This window comes from Maylandia zebra, linkage group LG13 (genome assembly GCF_041146795.1).
Source record: "Maylandia zebra isolate NMK-2024a linkage group LG13, Mzebra_GT3a, whole genome shotgun sequence".
NCBI classification, from domain to species: domain Eukaryota; kingdom Metazoa; phylum Chordata; class Actinopteri; order Cichliformes; family Cichlidae; genus Maylandia; species Maylandia zebra.
The window spans coordinates 23053359-23071775 of NC_135179.1; the positions used below are offsets into that span (position 1 = coordinate 23053359).

The 18417-nt window shown below is 39.8% G+C and overlaps 4 protein-coding genes across 6 annotated transcripts; 1 reads left to right on the forward strand and 3 right to left on the reverse strand.

The window, feature by feature from the left end:
- Positions 1–1498: 1498 nt before the first annotated feature.
- snx5 (sorting nexin 5) lies at positions 1499–8780 on the reverse strand. Its single transcript, XM_004559783.5, has 13 exons — positions 8515–8780; positions 6895–6999; positions 6641–6751; positions 6293–6414; positions 6015–6138; positions 4907–5002; positions 4694–4799; positions 4526–4601; positions 4394–4433; positions 4227–4313; positions 3194–3353; positions 3006–3091; positions 1499–2804 (listed from the first exon to the last, which is right to left on the reverse strand). Exons 1-13 carry the CDS (start codon positions 8545–8547, stop codon positions 2754–2756), a joined length of 1197 nt encoding a protein of 398 aa, XP_004559840.1. The 5' UTR covers positions 8548–8780; the 3' UTR covers positions 1499–2753.
- A 128-nt stretch (positions 8781–8908) lies between these two features.
- On the forward strand, positions 8909–11719 carry mgme1 (mitochondrial genome maintenance exonuclease 1). Its single transcript, XM_004559781.6, has 5 exons — positions 8909–9766; positions 9856–10084; positions 10190–10322; positions 10435–10565; positions 10783–11719. The coding sequence occupies exons 1-5, from the start codon at positions 9253–9255 to the stop codon at positions 10802–10804; spliced, it is 1029 nt and encodes a 342-aa protein (XP_004559838.1). The 5' UTR covers positions 8909–9252; the 3' UTR covers positions 10805–11719.
- Positions 10567–12649, reverse strand: LOC101465005 (glycine N-acyltransferase). 2 transcript variants are annotated; one of them, XM_024804670.2, is made up of 5 exons: positions 12421–12649; positions 12223–12336; positions 12029–12134; positions 11482–11608; positions 10567–11405 (listed from the first exon to the last, which is right to left on the reverse strand). In XM_024804670.2, the coding sequence occupies exons 1-5, from the start codon at positions 12496–12498 to the stop codon at positions 10994–10996; spliced, it is 837 nt and encodes a 278-aa protein (XP_024660438.1). In that variant the 5' UTR covers positions 12499–12649; the 3' UTR covers positions 10567–10993. The 2 variants fall into 2 exon arrangements, with proteins under 2 accessions (XP_024660438.1, XP_024660437.1); XM_024804669.2 differs by having other exon boundaries at positions 12029–12137; positions 12421–12646.
- A 2619-nt stretch (positions 12650–15268) lies between these two features.
- LOC106675452 (glycine N-acyltransferase) lies at positions 15269–18417 on the reverse strand. 2 transcript variants are annotated; one of them, XM_024804672.2, is made up of 5 exons: positions 18198–18417; positions 18003–18113; positions 17806–17911; positions 17259–17385; positions 15269–17178 (listed from the first exon to the last, which is right to left on the reverse strand). In XM_024804672.2, exons 1-5 carry the CDS (start codon positions 18273–18275, stop codon positions 16767–16769), a joined length of 834 nt encoding a protein of 277 aa, XP_024660440.2. In that variant the 5' UTR covers positions 18276–18417; the 3' UTR covers positions 15269–16766. The 2 variants fall into 2 exon arrangements, with proteins under 2 accessions (XP_024660440.2, XP_024660439.2); XM_024804671.2 differs by having other exon boundaries at positions 17806–17914; positions 18198–18415.

Consider the following 18417-nt stretch of genomic DNA (forward strand, 5'->3'; position numbering starts at 1 on the left):
GAGGTTTTCATGCGTCATGGCTCTGAGTCCTACTGTAAGGCTTATATCAGCATTTATGATGATTTTCTGGTGACCACTGCTGAGCTCTGAGCCATGAGGCAGGTGCTTTCACAGGCTCACTCAACCATGAACAAAACCAAAGTGAAAAAAGACTATATGACACAGCAGACAAACGTACACCTGAAGCAGTGTCCCTTTTTTCTCGCGCTCTATTGTGCTTTCTTAAAAAATCCTGGGCCTGATTATGTAATAGTGCTTTGCATGCCACTGAGGATTAAAAGTGGAATATAAAGATGGTACTGAATAAATTATTACTGGCAAATCACTAACAATCTATCCAGAAGTTCTAAGAATGCACAAAACCCATTTCTTATCACAGCCTGTAAATGATCTAAGTTTGCCTAGGAGGAGATACAGAAATTCACAAAATCATCTAACTACAGTCTATCTTTGAAGCAAACACCATTTATCTTTTTTACACCGGTTTACGCAGCCAAATTTCACACAGTGCGTCCTTTTCTCCAACGGTTTTGTTTCTGAGGTGACTTATCAGATCAGTGGAGCTGCACAAAGAGAACATGAATAGACTAAATTTAGGACTGATACTTTTCTGTTTCATGTAGCTGTGGTGAAGGGACTTTAACCCCACATAAGCAAATGTCTCTTCTTTGGCAACCTTAAACACACGTCTACGGTTGACATCTATGCCTTTTTTTTTTTTTTTTTTAATCTCATCTTGTTCCAAAGGCAGGTCTTGCTTTAACTCTTTGATGCTGCACTTCTAAATCCTGTTTGCTCTTACCACAGCTGGCAGGCTCCTTTGTTTGTACTGATTATTTGTTATAATGTCATTGGCTACAGTCAGCTGTTTTAACCAATCAGTGACTAGCGCGAACCTTACAGGTCACTGTGACTGAAAGACTGGGGCTGTCTAATATTGACAGATCCCCCACGGATGTATGAGTAGACTCTACGTGCATTATCATTGCAATTCTGCTTTTCTACAACTCCAACAGCAAAAGCTTCGTTAAAGAATCTGTATTATCTATTAGGATGTTCATCATAATAATGGCTTTAAATTTTTTGGGTTTAAAAAAAAAAAAAAATATTTACTGAGTGCATTGCATACTAGCAATAAGTCCTTGACCTGTTACACAAAATATTGGTAGTTCTACCTGAGCTGTACGTTGCTTTGTGCAACTGCTAAAGTAGGTCACACAGTGAGCACGTTGGTCATGGTAATTCCCATAAGCCCCCTGGCATTTCCTCAAAGGTTACCTAATACACGATACCGTCCAATTGCAGGATCCACTGTGGTCGATGGATTTAACACAAACGTGCATACAGCTGTGTGTAACTTCAAGGACACCGTAGAAATGCTGACAGTGCCACCTAGAGGTAGTAGTGGAAGAGCTTCAGGCTCTTGGTACGTGAGTGGAGAATAGTAAGGATCGAAGAGACTGCATGTGTGGCATAAAAACAAAAAACCAAGATGAAATTTGGGAAAGTAGGGTTTATTAAACAGCCTTAATAAGAATTTTATAAAATGCTAATGTTCTGTATGAAAAAACATCATGTGAAGGAATTCACACAGCTGGAATCCATTAGAAATACATTCAATTTCTTAAAAAACTATAATGCATTTTTAACACTTCACCAAGCCTGGTCGTGATTGTAAAGTAGTTTTCAGCTTAGTGCATCTTTCATTTTTATTCCATTTTATTTTTTTCCAAACAAACTGTTGAGGGGATCAGGAAAATATAGGAGGTCTCCGTGAAACTATCAGTAACAAATCGGAAAAAGTAAATAAAGATAAAATAACCGCAAACTGAAAAGGAATAAGCAATGGACACAGCGGGAGTAAACAGGCAGGTGCAGCGACAATGAGTGTCTTTAAATGAAACCAAAACTATAAATGTATACTTTTCTATGCTCTATGCTCAAACAGCCTACTATTTGACTCCATCCCACATCTTTGATAACTGTGAGATTTCAGGCCACGTCTTACAAACCAGAATGCGGGAAACCAATCCAATTCCTGAGGAGAAGTTCAGCTATTTTCGTACACTACGATTTTCTGTCTTATCTTCTATGTGAGTCATGAATTTTCTTACTAGAGGGTTGGTTTGGCTGTTCACTAATCTCAGAGCCCAGGAATGCAGAGCATGAGGATGTTTTTTTCCAGGCATCGGTTTTGTTTCTGTAAAACTGTTTAATTAACAAAAAATAAAAGCCCCAAAAGAGAAAACACATAAATCATAAATCAATCAATTATGTGGAAATGATTATCTAAGTATTTTAAAGTTGTGTAAAAGTATATATAAAGAAAGAGGTTAGAGTGGAGGAAATGAAGGCAGAAACATGATCGAAAGGCAAGAAATATAATATGTGTTTAAGGTAAAAAATCAAAACAAAAAACCCCCAAAATGATTTGATGCTGCAAAAAAATATGGAAGACCTTGATGTTGGGCCGCCACATTCTCTTCTGGAGCCATTCACATTGAGCTAGACTTCCTTAAATTAATGGAAAAGGTTGGACCACAGACCAGAGGACAGGGACTCTGTAAACATGAAGACACTGTGCATACAAGACACTTAATCTTGTGCAGGGTTTAAAAGTGGCATCAGATCCAGGCGAGAGCGGGCACAGAGCTGAGATTCATGTCCATGCAAGGCCCCCTCCCCCGGGGACGCCCAGTTTCCGTTCTTTGACTGGTCACTTTGTGATGGCAGCACAGGAATACTTCAGCGCATCAGTTGCTCTTGAGCAGCTCGATGCAACCCTGCAATAGAGCCACGCTGTTCTGTGGAGACAAAAGCAACAGAACATTCATTGGGCTTGAGCAAAGCTTTGTATCACATGCTTGTAATGACATGTAAGCTATTTATAACTTTTTTTTTTTACTTAAATATTTGTCTTTATTAAAATTTTGCCATTTGTCTCTTGGAGCGTTGAAGGGAAAAGATGATAGTACATATGCATCTTCCTTTACTTTGCTGCTCACCTTGGCGTGCTTTATCTCAAGCTCAGCCATCTCTATGAAGTTCTTTCTGAAGGCCACGACTCGTCTGCCCTTGAAACTGGTGAGTTCTGTCAGGATAAGATTGCGGAGTTTAAAAAGAAAATGTCACTTTAGACACAAAGAAACGAGTACAGAGGCAGTCTGCATCGGTTACGCATGAACACACACACCTTTCTTCCCAGATTCTGAGAGCTTGTCAAATTTCTGCAGGCACTGCCGCTGGTGTTCCTCCGCCTGGGGAATATCCTTGCTCTTCAGTCGGGCCTTATCCAAAGCTTTGTTAGAGTTCTCGTAGTCAGCCAACGCCCGGGCTCGTCTGTACAGAAGGTCCTAAAAACCATGTTAGAAATAGTTTTACGAGATGAATAAAAGTTTGGCAGTAGACCTAAAGAAGCCGTTCAACATGCAACATTTTACAATATTCAAATTGTTACTGTTATAAAAAGGCATGGACAATATTGAGTTTAATTCACAGAAAGCAGGAAGTGCATTCCTCATCTATAGTTTCTTTCAACTCTTTCACATACTGAGGAAAGTAGTTTGCGATTACTTGTGCTTAGTGACATGGTGTGCTCTCCTGCTGAAAGTGGCCATCAGAGGATGGGTTCCCAAAGAGTACCAAGAAAATATCCCTCGCACCATTACACCACCAACAGCCTGAACCGCTGATTCAAGGCAGGACGGATCCTTGCCTTTATGTAGTTTACACCAAATTCTGACCCTACCATCTGATGGTCGCGGCAGAAATTGTGACTCATCAGACCAGCCTACTTTCCAGTCATCTATTGACCGATTCGGTGAGCCTGTGTGAACTGCAGCCTCAATTTCCTGTTCTGAGGTGACATGAGTGGCACCCACTGGAGCTTTCTGCTGCTGTTGCCCATTTGCTTTAAGGTTTGATGTGCTGTGCATTCAGAGATGCTCTTCTGCGCATCTTAATTGTAAGGAGTGACTGTTTGAGTAACTCTCTGGGTTACCAAGCCATATTCACCGGGGGAATTCCCACTCGTGGGATATTTTCTCTTTTTAGCACAGTTTTCGGTAAATGCCAAGATGGTTATTTGTTAATATTAATGAGCAGTTGAACAGCTGCACCTTATAAAGTGGCCATTAAATGTATATAGAGTGAGAGATACAGCGACTGGGCACAATGGTTATAAATCTGTCCAAGCTGTGTGAAGACAGAAGATGAACATGTCTCACCTTAGCAGCTTGGATGTCTCTCATGTAGTATCTCAGCAGCTCTGTGAGTTTTAGGTCCTGGTCAGACGCCACTCTTCCCTCCACTTTCTGCAGAGACAATATTATGTTCAAACTAAACCAGAGCAGAGTAAGTGTCACTGCTTGTTATTAGTTAAAGCTCTACTTACTCTAAACTTCTCAAACAAGTCTGACAGCTTCTCAAGATTTCTGCAGGAAAAAAGAAAAGGAATCACTACAATGTCACACAGAGCCATGCTCTACATCTGTGTAATAACACATATTTCACGTGTTGCACTCACTTCTTATTTGCTGTCATATCATCAGCTGCGAGACTGTTCAGAGTGGCAGAAATGTGAATATAATCATCTGCAATATCTGTAACAAGAGAAATATCAAAATGTAGAAAATTGCACACATAAATTAAATCATCCAAACCGAGTAAATGCTCTAAGATAAACATGACATACTTTTGTGTGCACGGGTCATTTTCTCTGCTTTGGCAGTGGAATCTTTGATCTTGCTGTAATAGTCAAGCAAGAAGGTTTTTTCCTGCTCAAAAAAGTCATCAACTTCCTGCAGGCGAAACAGAAAGACACAAAAGTCATTAAAGAAGTGGCTATAATGCTTCACGTGGGACACTATCCAACATTAACTGCAAGCAGACTGTGCATAAGTCTCACCTTTACTCCTGAGATAAGGACTTCATCAGCTGACTTTACCATGTTTTTAAAGAATCCTCCAAACATTTCCTTTGCATTTTTTCGCCTCACACTGAGCTAAAATGACAGAATTTGAACACAGTAATCAATAATTCTGTAATTTATTAATGAGAACTTTATATATGATGCTTTGAAAAATAAGGACTGAAATAAGGCTGCAATGATTCATTGAGTACCATGTAAGTAGTTTGACATGGAGCGTCTACACACGTTGAAGAACAGAAGCGGAGCTGTTATCGTTAGCGACCACTGCACTCCCCATTAAAACCTTTATTAGGAAAAAGCTGGCGGGAGTCCCTCATCAAACTGCTTGTTCAACAAAGCTCCAGTGTAAAGAAAAGAGAACTCTGTAGCTGCCCCCATTCACCGCCATTTGTTTTACACAGGATTTATTTACAGTAAAGCTACAGAAGTTAAAATAAAAGTGTATGTGTGCAGGTGAACCGTTAGCTTAGTGTGACATGATGTTTAAATTATGCAGCTGCTGAAGGCTGATGGCAGCTGTCCTACTTTCTATCACAGCGATACCTGCAGCAAGCAGGGGTGTGTCTAAGGGGGAGCATGGGGTGTACTAGACAATATTTGTTTCAGGGCTTAAATGACATTATTCTACAGACTTAGATTACCATAAATATAAAAAATTATTTATGAATTCAATTGTATTAAGTGCTATTAAAATTACAATTTCTAAAATAAAAACCAATGAGCAGTGATATTGTGATATTTCTTTTTTGATTATTTGTTATTCCTCATTAATAATGACAGAAGTATTTTTATCCAATTAATTGATGGGACAAACTACATGTTTACTTAAATAATCAATAGTTCAAGCCCAAGACTTTAGTATTATTTGTGAATCTACCAACATTTCATTACTTTGCATAGACATTTCTAAAAATTGTATACAGAATATTTAACACTTATCTGAACTCTATGGCTGCTGCTACTGACAGACCACACAGATAAGTGTGCTGATCACAGCAGGATGCAAACCATGTGTCATAAACTCTACTTCCTCTCTTTCCAACGAATAACCCGTGAAAGGAAGTCAGCACTAAGAGGAACTCACATCCTGGTCATACTCCAAGAAAATCTGGAAGTTTCTGTCTTTGCTTAAAACAGGGTGAGAAGACAGTCTCTGCAGGAAGATTTCATGCACTTGGACAGTTTTCTTAAAGACGGCCAGGTATTCACTAAAAAAATACAAAACAGAATATATTACATGGACATTTTTGGTGAAGTGGACAATATTTTACATACGTAGCTTGCTAATAGAAATCTAGCATGCCATGAAGATAAAAGGATACAAAGAAAAATCCAGTTTTTTGATTTGAGTGTCGCACTCACGCCTCCAGCTCCTGTTTCATTTTAGTGTACTCCTCTTTGGTCATAGTGGCTTCACCTTCCCCCAGCTTGTGCATCTTGTCTCTTGGGCTGTCAAAGTCAGGCTTCGGGGGTGCTGGTGGAATCTGTGAATAATGAATCAGGAAACAAATAAATTTTCACTGATAGTTAAATGGTTGTGAGGCTTCAAAAAAAGAGAAAAAAAGTCTATTTTATACTTTTGGAATTTAAGTTTGCGTTTATGGTTTCTGTTGGTTTCTGAGTGCAAACGATTTAAAAGTTAAGTTGAACTGTGAAATCAACAGCTTCTGTCTCTGGGTGTGAGCCATCTCTGTAAATAGTTCTACGCACTATTAGGCCAGCATAATCCTCCGTCTCCACCAGAGTGTCATGTAACCAGATGAAATCTTCATGCTGCCTGGGAACAGAGAAATCCGGCTTCTGGAAAGAGCTCAGTGTGGTCTGGGAAAACAGTTAATAGCACTTTGTAAATATTACTGACAACATATCAGCAAACACTATTATAGAAGGGATTAAAGGCTAGGATTAAGTTTAAACGTTGTTCTTTCTCACTGTTGAGACACAAACATTCTTTTCCTTTTTACCTTTGTATGAACTGTAAACTTGACTTTGTCTCTTTCACAGAGTGCATCGGGAATGTCAATAAGAAGAGAGGCATCATGGTTTAGGTCCACAGACACAGAGCGCAACTGAGGAGAAATAACAGACCAAAAAACATAAACACATTGCTTTTGTGTGTGAAGTCATTTGGTTTTTAAACATTGCTTTTAGGACATATTCAACAGTTCTTGCCATTTTTGACTTATTACCCCTGATGTTTGGTTTGTGTAGCTCGACAATAAGACAGGCAGAGCTTATTGAATCCTGTATTTTTAAAAGATGGCTTAATAATACTCATCAAAAGACTGAGATTTTGCATTTGGAAAACGAGAAGTGTCCACAGAGAATCGTATGTGTCTACCAATACACATTCTTTCAGCTCGATTTAGTAATCAACAGACCTCAATAACTCTAGGGTCACTTCGCTGACTATTTCTTTGTATTGGATATAAATATTTTATGCAACGGGCACAAACAATCTCATTTGCTCATGTTTCATATTTCCCAACTGCAACAGTACCAGTAAAAACTTGCCACTAAAGCACTTCTACAAATCCTCAGTGGCTGCAACTTCACAATATACAAACATCTCTGAGGCATATTGTAAGCAGATACAGTGCTGAGCCCAAAGCATTCATCCTGATTCAACACCCAACATGGAATTAAGATACAAACCGAATGAAAGCAACTATGAAATCTACTGAGCTCAATCTATAGACATTATCAATTTTAAAAAAGAACTAAACATTTTATCTAAAATGCACAGGGATTCAAGAAAAGTGTACAGAACTGTGCCTCCAGATGCGCTAGTCCTGCTTGAGATTAAAAACTAGGCCCACACCCTTGGTAAATAAAGAGTAAACATATCTCATCATTTACAGTCTTGCTGGACGAAGCGACGTGTTACACTTTACTGACAGTTTATAAGATATAGCCATCTAAAATTCCTGCATTTCCTCAGGTTTTGTTGCAACTTGTGATGAGGTTTTAATGCTACTTTGGTATTTTTTATTTTTATTTATTTTTTAGCAGTCTAACTCGACTGACATAAATGGTATGATTCAGCAGCACCACAAGCTACATCTGTCAAAGTTACTGTGAGGTTTAATTAGCATCTGTCAAAACAGCAGAAAAAAAAACTTCACATACAGACCACACTGCGATGCCACTGAGCTTTGTGCTGCACAGCAGCTGAATACACCAGTTTGTTGGACACAAAAAACAGCAGAAGCGCCACATTCATGACATTGGTGCCTAGCCGAAAATTACCGTCTTTTTATTATAAGCGTTGAATTACGCGGAGGAGGTGGGGGAGTCAGAATTTAGCACCGGCTAAGCGACTTTTCTGTCGCAATGTGTTGCATGTTTAGACGCGTTCGCTGCAACAAATTTTATTAGAAAACAAAATCCCCACCCCAACCAGGAGTTTTAAAATACCGTTCCTGACAGTCTCGTCAATAAACTGTTGGCTAGCGTTAGCCGGAGGCTATCGTTATGTAGAACGAAAAGAACTCAATAACTTAGCCAGAAAGCAATCGTTAACGTTAGCTATCTTGGTGCTGACTATTAATGCAATTTTTATTGCTACGAAAGGTTTAACCTACCTTTTCTTTACTGTTTTCATCTATTGATGTCATAATGGCACTCAAATCGAAAGAATGCCAGGAAGACGATCACTAGAATAACACAACTATTTGCAGGAAGCGAACTCTCTGGTGGCTAGTTAGCTACCAAAACGAACTGTCAAAACATTTTTTCGCCCACATCCCAGTGACGACAAATTCAATCCCGCCTCACATGAATATGACTGGACAGTGTAGGAATTTACAAACGCTACGATTGGCTCTTCGCTTACTCAATCGCATCACACTCCTGTAAAAAGTTTTCATAAAGCACGGGCATTGTGATAACTTATTTTTTTATAAACAGCAGTGTCACACCTTTTTAAGTAACGGACAGTTGCGTACTAACGAACAAAAAAAGTAAAAGGACAGCTCAGTCAACTGTGCGGCAGAGTAAATAATTCGACGGATGTATTTTGATGTTACACCGCACATTATGGGTAACGTAGTTTATAAGGTCGTAAGTTTATTCGTTGAAAGCACCGCTCGGAACTCCATTTCCCAGCTACAGGATATTGTGTAACGAAAAGGCGCGTCGTTCAGAAACTGTCCGATTTGTTTGGAGTCACATGAGAACATGTTGGGGCAAGTACCACCGGTGGTGAAAATAAATACAAAATCCTTAAATATACTTTGAAGCTTCAGGCCCGCTGTAGTTGCCTGTAGTAATTTAGCCAATAAGATATCGCCTTGTTGGCCAATTGTGTGAAAGTCTCCAGAATGTTCACTTTTAAACGAGTTTTATGCGTCAGAGGCATCATTGTACCTCAAAGCACCTCCCTCCCCGTGAGCCACTTTTCTGCTTATCATTGTTTACGATCGTCAAAAAGACGCAGTCCGTACAGTTCAGTGGACACAGAGCGCTACTCTTCTCTCGTGAAGTCCGTCATGTCGACCAGGGTCAGTTCTCAAACTCCGGAGACCCTCCAAGCGGAAGATGACCAAATGTATGGACCTGTTGTCAAAGCCCAGACTCCTACAATTGCAAAGACGAGGGTACCTAAAGTCCTTCATCCATTCTTAGACTGTCAAGAACCTATAGAAACAGAAGAGCCAGAGTCAGGACCTCCAGCTCGGATTTTGTTAAACAGAGGGCAAGGCAGGTCTCTGGTACCAAGCGTGACCCGCATCCTTCAGCAGACCCTCTCCCCAGACCAGATCTTCTACCTGGAGAGGTGGAGGAAGAAAATGATTGCGGAGCTTGGAGAGGAAGGCTTCAAAGAATACAGTCAAAGTAAGATATGAAAGACTTGAGTTATCTTAGTGTGAATGTGGTGAGATCAAATGAAAAAGTGACTGTCTTTTTGTTGTACTTAAAAACAGATTTATTTAGGCAAGGGAAGCTTTTCCATTCAGCCTTGGAGGATGTTCTTACTTCACATGCAACATGGAAGGATAGAAGTCCTTCAGAGTATCCACCTGAGGTACAGGGATACATGCAGAGTGTCTCTGACATCCTGGAGGACATCCGAGCGGTGAGAGCTATAGAAAGCACCGTACAGCATGAAACACTGAACTACCTGGGAGTTGTGGATTGCGTTGCTCGCTACAGGTGAAAAAACTGATTTCCAGACCTCTTTTCCACACCAGGCTTGAGTTATTTATCTTTTTTTAAACTAATTTCCTTAACTTGACTCATTCAAACTTTTTCCTGCAGGGGTGTACTATGTGTTATTGACTGGAAAACTTCTGATAAACCCAAACCGTTCCTAAGCAACACGTACGATAACCCTCTTCAAGTGGCGGCCTATGCTGGGGCTTTGAACAGTGATGCCAACTACAAGTACCAGGTGATCTACTAAGATAAATGATGTGATTAGCTTGTATTTTTTTTACAAAGGTTGCACTGTTCAAAATATATCTTTGTGATTACTGTGTGCTGCTGATCTGTTCCTGCTGCAGGTTGAAAATGGACTCATTGTTGTGGCATACAAGGATGGCTCTCCTGCCCATGCTCACCAGCTCAACTCAGAGCTGATGTTGGAGTACTGGAAAACATGGCTGCTACGACTCGAAGAATTCACAGAACAAAGGTAAAGCAGTCAAGAGCAGTTTCTCATTTTACTACATTTTGTCACATTGTATATAAATTTTACAATATATGTATATGAAGTAATTACAGTTACAAAAATCACAAATGCCACCAAAAGATTGAGTTTGTGTCTGGATGCTGGACGTTAAGCACTGAATTACATTCTTATGCTCATTTGTAGTGCAAATAATTTCATGTTTTTTCCTTCTTCATTTCAGATCCAGTGCAGAAAAGAGATAAGCTGTAGAGACAAAAAAAATCAAGCATATTCCAGAGCAATAAGAGGGCCAAAAAAAAGAGCTATTAACCCATAAATCTAGCTACTATATTTATTCCAACTATTTTCTAACAGAATTTGCTCACGTTGTGACTGTAACTTATTAACAGAAAAAGGTGTAGCATAATTTTGTTTTACTTCTACTCTGTCCCTCATTGAAATATTTGAAATTCATTTACTCTAAACCAGGCTTCCCTGTAAGAGGGATCTTCAGTGAAGCCCAGGTTTGTAAAGAGCCTGTAGGACACAGCGTTCTCCTCTTCTATGAAGCTGTAAACTGGGTAGCCCAGTGCATGATTCCTCTTGGCCAAGCTGCTGACCAGGATTTTGGCATAGCCTTTCCCTCTGTGCTCTGGCAGCGTGTAAAGCATTCCTATAGCGCCTGATGCATAGGTCAGAATCCAGGATACAGGCTTTCCTTCAGCATCCAGCACGCAGCAGGAGGGGAAGTTTGCAATCATGTTGCGGATCAGCCCAACGGCCACATCGTCCTTTCCAAACTTCCACGTTTGGCTCACCAAGCCAATGTGCGATTCATCAAGAGAGCTTACTGAGATCCCTGAACTGACATGGAACAGAGCAAAGCTTGTATTATTATCAGGACGTAAAAGTTATAATTATGCGTATGTGTAAATAATACCTGTCAACAGGAGGAAGCCTGCTCACATCTTCCAATGTCATCAAGTAACATTTTGCCACTCTTTTACAGGGTACACCCTTTGCTGATGCCACTGCTTTGAATATCTCAGTGTGGGAAACACTGGTTCCTTTAACACAAGTAATCAAAACCTTATACATGTGAACCTGTTTTTGTCTTTAAAAATGATTTATTAAAGATTAACTTGCTCCCAACATGGGAAGTGCAAAGTTTAACCATAGATGTGTCCCAACTTTTTTTGTTTTGCAGTGCCATATCTTTCTATCACTAAATGACATACCATAACACTTTGAACACAATGAAAGACAATACCATTTTGAAAGATATAATTCCACTTTGAAGGTAGAAGTACATAAACACCAGGCATTAGGATGACTTTTCATTGGCTGGTCTAATTATTTCATTGAAAATCACTTGCAGTAATAGACTTCAGTGACCATATGTAGGGCTGCAGTGTGGGAGCCAGCGAATAAACAGTTTGAACTGATTCAGTAACAATGCAAACAATAAGAGAGCTTGTTGCCATTACCAACACAAAAGTACTTGCTCCAGTCAAAAACAGATGACTTGCTGAGGATTTCTTCTAGAACAGCAGCATCAGTTGCAAAAAGCAGTGTATCTTTGAAGAGGTCACTCTTCTGGAAGAAAAATAGACACGTGATCTGTATTGGCATTTAAACAATGTATTGTGTGCACGCAAGCCCCCCCCTGCACAGACAGTACCTGTTCAACCTGTGGTTTGCACATAATGACGCGGAACTGTGGCCACTTGTCCACTAAAACCCGGCGTACAGGGTCGGATCTGACTCTGTTTCTGATCACCAGGAAACCGTAAACCTTAAATTAATTCAGTAGTTGGTTATTTGCAGTACATTCAGCTCCTTGTAGAAATAAACATATAACAGATTTAACCGAGCATACTTGCTGCGACATGGGTAAATATTTCTTCAGCTCGTTTTCCGCTGTTTTTAACTGATCTTCGGACAACTCAAAAGCCATTTTTCTCCACTCAGGAAAAAAATGAAGCGTACAGTTCGGTAAATCGCGGAAGTGATCGGAAGTCGGGGGTCTACACGACGACGGAAACGTTAGCTGGGATTGTTTCTAAAGGCTGAGGTTGTGATTCGCACTTTCGAGGCTTAAAGTTGAAGAGGAGGCACAAAAAACCCGCCCCCACATAGAAACTTGTTGATTAACTTTCAGATTTGTGACGTTTAAAGATATTTTGAATGTACACGACCGCTTTATTAGGTACACGAGTGATGTTTCTGTCATGATGTTCCACCATGACAGAAACTGGCCATTATTTAATTTTTTTTACAATATTCACAGATTTTTAAACTTTTTTTTTCAAGCACATGTAGCCTAAAATGCCATGTTCCTAGCCGTCTATGTTTAACTTCAATTACCAATATAAGTTATATATAAAAATAAACAAATAAAAAAATATAATATTCTACACCACCAACATCTAGTGAGCAGCAGCTATCTTGTTGATGCCCGAGGTTAAAGGGATATATCCAGCCTGCTTTGATTTGATTGGATGAAAGAAATGATTCAAATAACTCATTACAGTCACAGTATGCAACATGCAACACATCAAACCTTGAAGTAGATGGGCAAAAAGACCCCACCGGCTGCCACATGTGACAGCTCAGAACAGGAACTAAGCCTGTCCACTGAGCAGTCTGGAGGTCACAGTGGAAACACCCACAGTGTACTTTTTGACTATGCTGAGGAGTTGAGCTTGTCTGTAGATTAACTATACAAGGATTAATTTTTAAACATGTTCAGTGGATCACAGAAATATTGCAACACTGTCATTTAACTGTTGATAATTACACGTCAAATGGAACTCCGTGAAATTTAGACAGCACGGCCTCACGAAACTGGAGGAACATCTGGGCTTCAAACACCGTGTCTTTCATGTTGTTGGCTGATGTTTGCTACACACAGCTGAACAAAAAACACATAAAATTCAGTGTTGTTGAAAGGTTTTATGCAAACAGGGATTTTAAAACCTTTTTTTTTCTTTACAGCTTTCTACAGGTTGTGTCAGCTCTCCAGTTTGACCAGTTTAAGAAGCGTTTTAGCTTCTTCCTCATTACACACTCTTTCCTCCCTTTACACCTCATTGCAAACAGACATTGAGGTGTGTGTTAGGTGGTCTGTGCTGTATGTGCGATAGTAACTCACTGTTCTCTGAGTGTGTTTTGGCTTCCTTCCATCAAAGGCTGATCATATTTTCAGCAGTGATGTGAGATTGGATCTAATTTCTCTGCTGAATTCTAAAATATTTGAACAATATTGTAAGCAAAAATAAAATTAAACATTTAAGCCTGACCTCTATCAGTTATTCAGAATTTACCAGACATGTTATGTCAGTTTGGCTTAGATGGATTTAATTGATCTCTGATTATGTCACACACCCCAGCAGGTCACCACAGAAGCTCGACACGCAGGTTTCATATTAGCACATTAGAAAACACACACAACACTTATTACTATATACAGTAGTGACCTAAGCCATCATTAGGTCATTAGTGTAAAAAGATGCATAAAAATGGAGGCTGGTCTCCTATCCTGAGGAGGTGAGGAGATCAGACTCCTGCTGATCTCCTCTCTGCACAATCACACAGAATGCCCTGCACCATATAACCTGCAGCTGTAATGGATGCTTTCCAAAAAATAGAGGCTTTTTAAAAATAAATGAGACTGATGAGAATGCCCAGACTTCTTCAAGCTGATAGAAAGGTAACTCAATAACTACTCATTACATCCAAGCATCCTGCACCGCAAACCTTGAAGCAGATGGGCTTGTGCGGCACAAGACCACACCAGGTGTCACTCCTGTCAGCTGAGAACAGGAAACTGATTTGATGCTATCCTTTCAATATTCCAGCATTTTACTGGCAAGGCATACCTAAAAAGAAAAAAAAGATTACAGAAAAAACAAAACAATGGACGACTTCTTGCACAGCAGAGGAGTAGGGGAAGTTGCTGACACATCTCCGGGAGTGTATGTGTGAGAAAAGGGACACAAAAGACACACTGAAGGCAACAGTGGCATGACATTCGTGACTGCAGGCTGAGTAAGCTGAAATCTATTGTGGTTCTTGTTCATACTGAGACATAGCAGGCTGTTAGTGGGGAATCAATGTAAATAGTTATTTAAAGCACATGAAACTCCCTGTGGACTCTGCTGTGACCGAGATAAATATCTCTTCTGCTCAGTTTCAGATATGATATGATCAAATATGATCTTTTGACAGTTCCAAAGACATTTGTGCGCTCATGTAAATCAAATCTGTGTGTGAAACTCTGGAAATCGCGGAAGTGATGTGAAGTGGACGTAAACGCTAACTGGACTTTTCCTCCAGGCTGAGGTTGTCGTGATTCGCACTTTCAAGACGTATAATTGAAGAGAACGTACGATAATCATTGTCACCACCACCACCAACGCTCAACGTCACTGTTGCTCATTAATTTTATATTTGTAAAGTTTTAAATACAGTCACAGTTTGTTTGATTTTTCCTGGAGACCACGGGTAAATCCAGGTGTAGCCTCTAATACTTCACCAAAACACTGAGACCCTAAACCCTCTCTCAGGAATCTGAACCCTTTATTTTAATGATAAAAAAAGAAAGTGGACTTTAAAAAGTGCTGTACCTAAACCTAGATTAACCAGGTGAAAATAAATGAGAACACGCAAGTACAGCGTGTGCGTGTTTGTGTTTGTGCGTGAAGCAGTAATAAATGACACCAAGATAACAATTAAATGTCTTTTACTTTGGAGAACCATGGATAGTATTACTTGCAAATTAATGCGCATCATACGTGGGAAAGACATCCAACAACAGACCACTTCTTTATTGAACAGCAGAAGAAAAGGAGAAGTTGTGAAGGACACACTTTTGCTAATCATTGTTATACAAGCCAGCAAACATCAAGAGCGACTTTCATTGTTCTTTTTGTTAAATCTTCTGGCTCCTGTGTTGTTTGATTGTAAGCCTCATTGCCTGGGGAATCATTTTATTGGGTCACCTTACTGAATTTGGTGACCCTGCTTTGGCTTATAAAGCTGCCAAATAAAATAAATTTCTTCCACCTCATTACTCCGCTTATAACATAATTAACCCCGCTCAGCTGTCCTCACCAGCAGATCACATAACTGTCTCATATTTACTCAGATGGGAACATTAACTGGTTCCTCAAGCCTTGGTCAACAGACAGGAGAGAACCTTCCAGTCTTGCCTACCTCATGGTTACACAGACAAGTTAGCTTTATTTGCTCCCCTCAGTTTTTAATGAAGTACTAAACTGTCCCCATTTTTAGAAGCATATTAGCTTCAGTTTGAAATGTTTGTACTTAATTATACTGTTAGTTGTTTTTTATGATTCACAGCTGATTTAGCTAGATAAATGCAAAGGGTTGTGTCAGGAACCCAGGAAGAAAGTCTTTATGCAGATCGGGATAATTCCACAATAGAGTGGCCAAAACTCGGATTGAGGTTAATGATCCGGTGTGGTGACCCCCTTAAACTGTTGTGCAGGTAATGTGATTGATTTGATTGTTTCTTAGCAAAACGTTATCAATGGTGGGGACTGATTCTACTTAGAGAAGATTATTTTTGGAGTTGATCCAGGAAGTTGTGGAAAGGTTCTTTACTATTCTGAAATAGGGGGAAAAATTGGACATTTCACACCATATTATGACAAATATATCAAAATGAAATTTGGAGAAGTTAGCTTGAAAATAATGCTACTTACAGGTGCCCTTTCTGACCCCAAAGCAAGCCCCAAGGAATTAGTGTCTTCTCCAAGAAATCACATACTCACTCAGATCCAGATGTGGATCCTACTGGATCCAAACACTCAGAACATGCATGTAATTATCATCTTTATCTGTGGTACGCAGTCTGGGACTGCTACGTTTGTATTATTTTTGTCAATCAACGCCTACTTCACTTACTCTTTGATTTTTACAGTCCAGGTTTAATGCAATTTTTCCAGGAGATTTACTGTACACTTAGAGCCCATACAGTCAAAATAGATGACAGACCAGAAGTGAAAGTGATCACACCTTTTATAAACGAGAGAAATGTTCCTGGGCAATAAGAGGGCCAAATAAAGAGCTATTAACCCAAAATTCTGGCTATCGTCTTTATTCCAACTATTTTCTAAAAGACTGAGTTCACCTTGTGACTTTAACTTATGAACAGAAAAAGCTGTAGCATTTTTTTTTTTTTTACTTTTATTCTGTGCTTCATGGAAATATTTGAAATTCATTGACTACAAACCAGGCTTCCCTGTAAGAGGGATCTTCAGTGAAGCCCAGGTTTGTAAAGAGCCTGTAGGACACAGCGTTCTCCTCTTCTATGAAGCTGTAAACTGGGTAGCCCAGTGCATGATTCCTCTTGGCCAAGCTGCTGACCAGGATTTTGGCATAGCCTTTCCCTCTGTGCTCTGGCAGCGTGTAAAGCATTCCTATAGCGCCTGATGCATAGGTCAGAATCCAGGATACAGGCTTTCCTTCAGCATCCAGCACGCAGCAGGAGGGGAAGTTTGCAATCATGTTGCGGATCAGCCCAACGGCCACATCGACCTTTCCAAACTTCCAAGTTTGGTTCACCAAGCCAATGTGCGATTCATCAAGAGAGCTTACTGAGATCCCTGAACTGACATGGAACAGAGCAAAGCTTGTATTATTATCAGGACGTAAAAGTTATGATTAAATATTTGTATGTGTAAATAATACCTGTCAACAGGAGGAAGCCTGCTCACATCTTCCAATGTCATCAAGTAACATTTTGCCACTCTTTTACAGGGTACACCCTTTGCTGATGCCACTGCTTTGAATATCTCAGTGTGGGAAACACTGGTTCCTTTAACACAAGTAATCAAAACCTTAAATGTGTGAACCTGTTTTTGTCTTAAAACATGATTTATTAAAGATTAACTTGCTCCCAACATGGGAAGTGCAAAGTTTAACCATAGATGTGTCCCAACTTTTTTTGTTTTGCAGTCCCATATCTTTCTATCACTAAATGACATACCATAACACTTTGAACACAATGAAAGACAATACCATTTTGAAAGATATAATTCCACTTTGAAGGTAGAAGTACATAAACACCAGGCATTAGGATGACTTTTCATTGGCTGGTCTAATTATTTCATTGAAAATCACTTGCAGTAATAGACTTCAGTGACCATATGCAGGGCTGCAGTGTGGGAGCCAGCGAATAAACAGTTTGAACTGATTCAGTAACAATGCAAACAATAAGAGAGCTTGTTGCCATTACCAACACAAAAGTACTTGCTCCAGTCAATAACAGATGACTTGCTGAGGATTTCTTCTAGAACAGCAGCATCAGTTGCAAAAAGCAGTGCATCTTTGAAGAGGTCACTCTTCTGGAAGAAAAATAGACACGTGATCTGTATTGGCATTTAAACAATGTATTGTGTGCACGCAAGCCCCCCCCCCCTGCACAGACAGTACCTGTTCACCGTGTGGTTTGCACATAATGACGCGGAACTGTGGCCACCTGTCCACTAAAACCCGTACAGGGTCGGATCTGACTCTGTTTCTGATCACCAGGAAACCGTAAACCTTAAATTAATTCAGTAGTTGGTTATTTGCAGTACATTCAGTTCCTTGTAGAAATAAAAATATAACAGATTTAACCGAGCATACCTGCTGCGACATGGGTAAATATTTCTTCAGCTCGTTTTCCGCTGTTTTTAACTGATCTTCGGACAACTCAAAAGCCATTTTTCTCCACTCAGGAAAAAATGAAGCGTACAGTTCGGTAAGTGATCGGAAGTCGGGGGTCTACACGACGACGGAAACGTTAGCTGGGATTGTTTCTAAACGCTGAGGTTGTGATTCGCACTTTCGAGGCTTAAAGTTGAAG

Bases quoted from the DNA above. Each gene is read 5' to 3' on its own strand.
- LOC101465005 (XM_024804669.2), bottom strand. From the start codon at position 12,498: ATGGCTTTTGAGTTGTCCGAAGATCAGTTAAAAACAGCGGAAAACGAG. The intron at 12,337-12,420 runs GTATGCTCGGTT...AATTAATTTAAG, and splicing joins ATTTACCCATGTCGCAGCAA to GTTTACGGTTTCCTGGTGAT. The intron at 12,138-12,222 runs GTACTGTCTGTG...TTTTTCTTCCAG, and splicing joins GCAAACCACAGGTTGAACAG to AAGAGTGACCTCTTCAAAGA.
- LOC106675452 (XM_024804671.2), bottom strand. From the start codon at position 18,275: ATGGCTTTTGAGTTGTCCGAAGATCAGTTAAAAACAGCGGAAAACGAG. The intron at 17,386-17,805 runs GTAATGGCAACA...CTTGTGTTAAAG, and splicing joins GAGCAAGTACTTTTGTGTTG to GAACCAGTGTTTCCCACACT. The intron at 17,179-17,258 runs GTATTATTTACA...GTTCCATGTCAG, and splicing joins AGGCTTCCTCCTGTTGACAG to TTCAGGGATCTCAGTAAGCT.
- snx5 (XM_004559783.5), bottom strand. From the start codon at position 8,547: ATGACATCAATAGATGAAAACAGTAAAGAAAAG. The intron at 6,415-6,640 runs GTGCGTAGAACT...CATTATTCACAG, and splicing joins AGGATTATGCTGGCCTAATA to ATTCCACCAGCACCCCCGAA. The intron at 6,139-6,292 runs GTGAGTGCGACA...GTATTTTTTTAG, and splicing joins ATGAAACAGGAGCTGGAGGC to TGAATACCTGGCCGTCTTTA.
- mgme1 (XM_004559781.6), top strand. From the start codon at position 9,253: ATGTTCACTTTTAAACGAGTTTTATGCGTCAGAGGCATCATTGTACCT. The intron at 10,085-10,189 runs GTGAAAAAACTG...TTTTTCCTGCAG, and splicing joins GATTGCGTTGCTCGCTACAG to GGGTGTACTATGTGTTATTG. The intron at 10,323-10,434 runs GTGATCTACTAA...TTCCTGCTGCAG, and splicing joins ATGCCAACTACAAGTACCAG to GTTGAAAATGGACTCATTGT.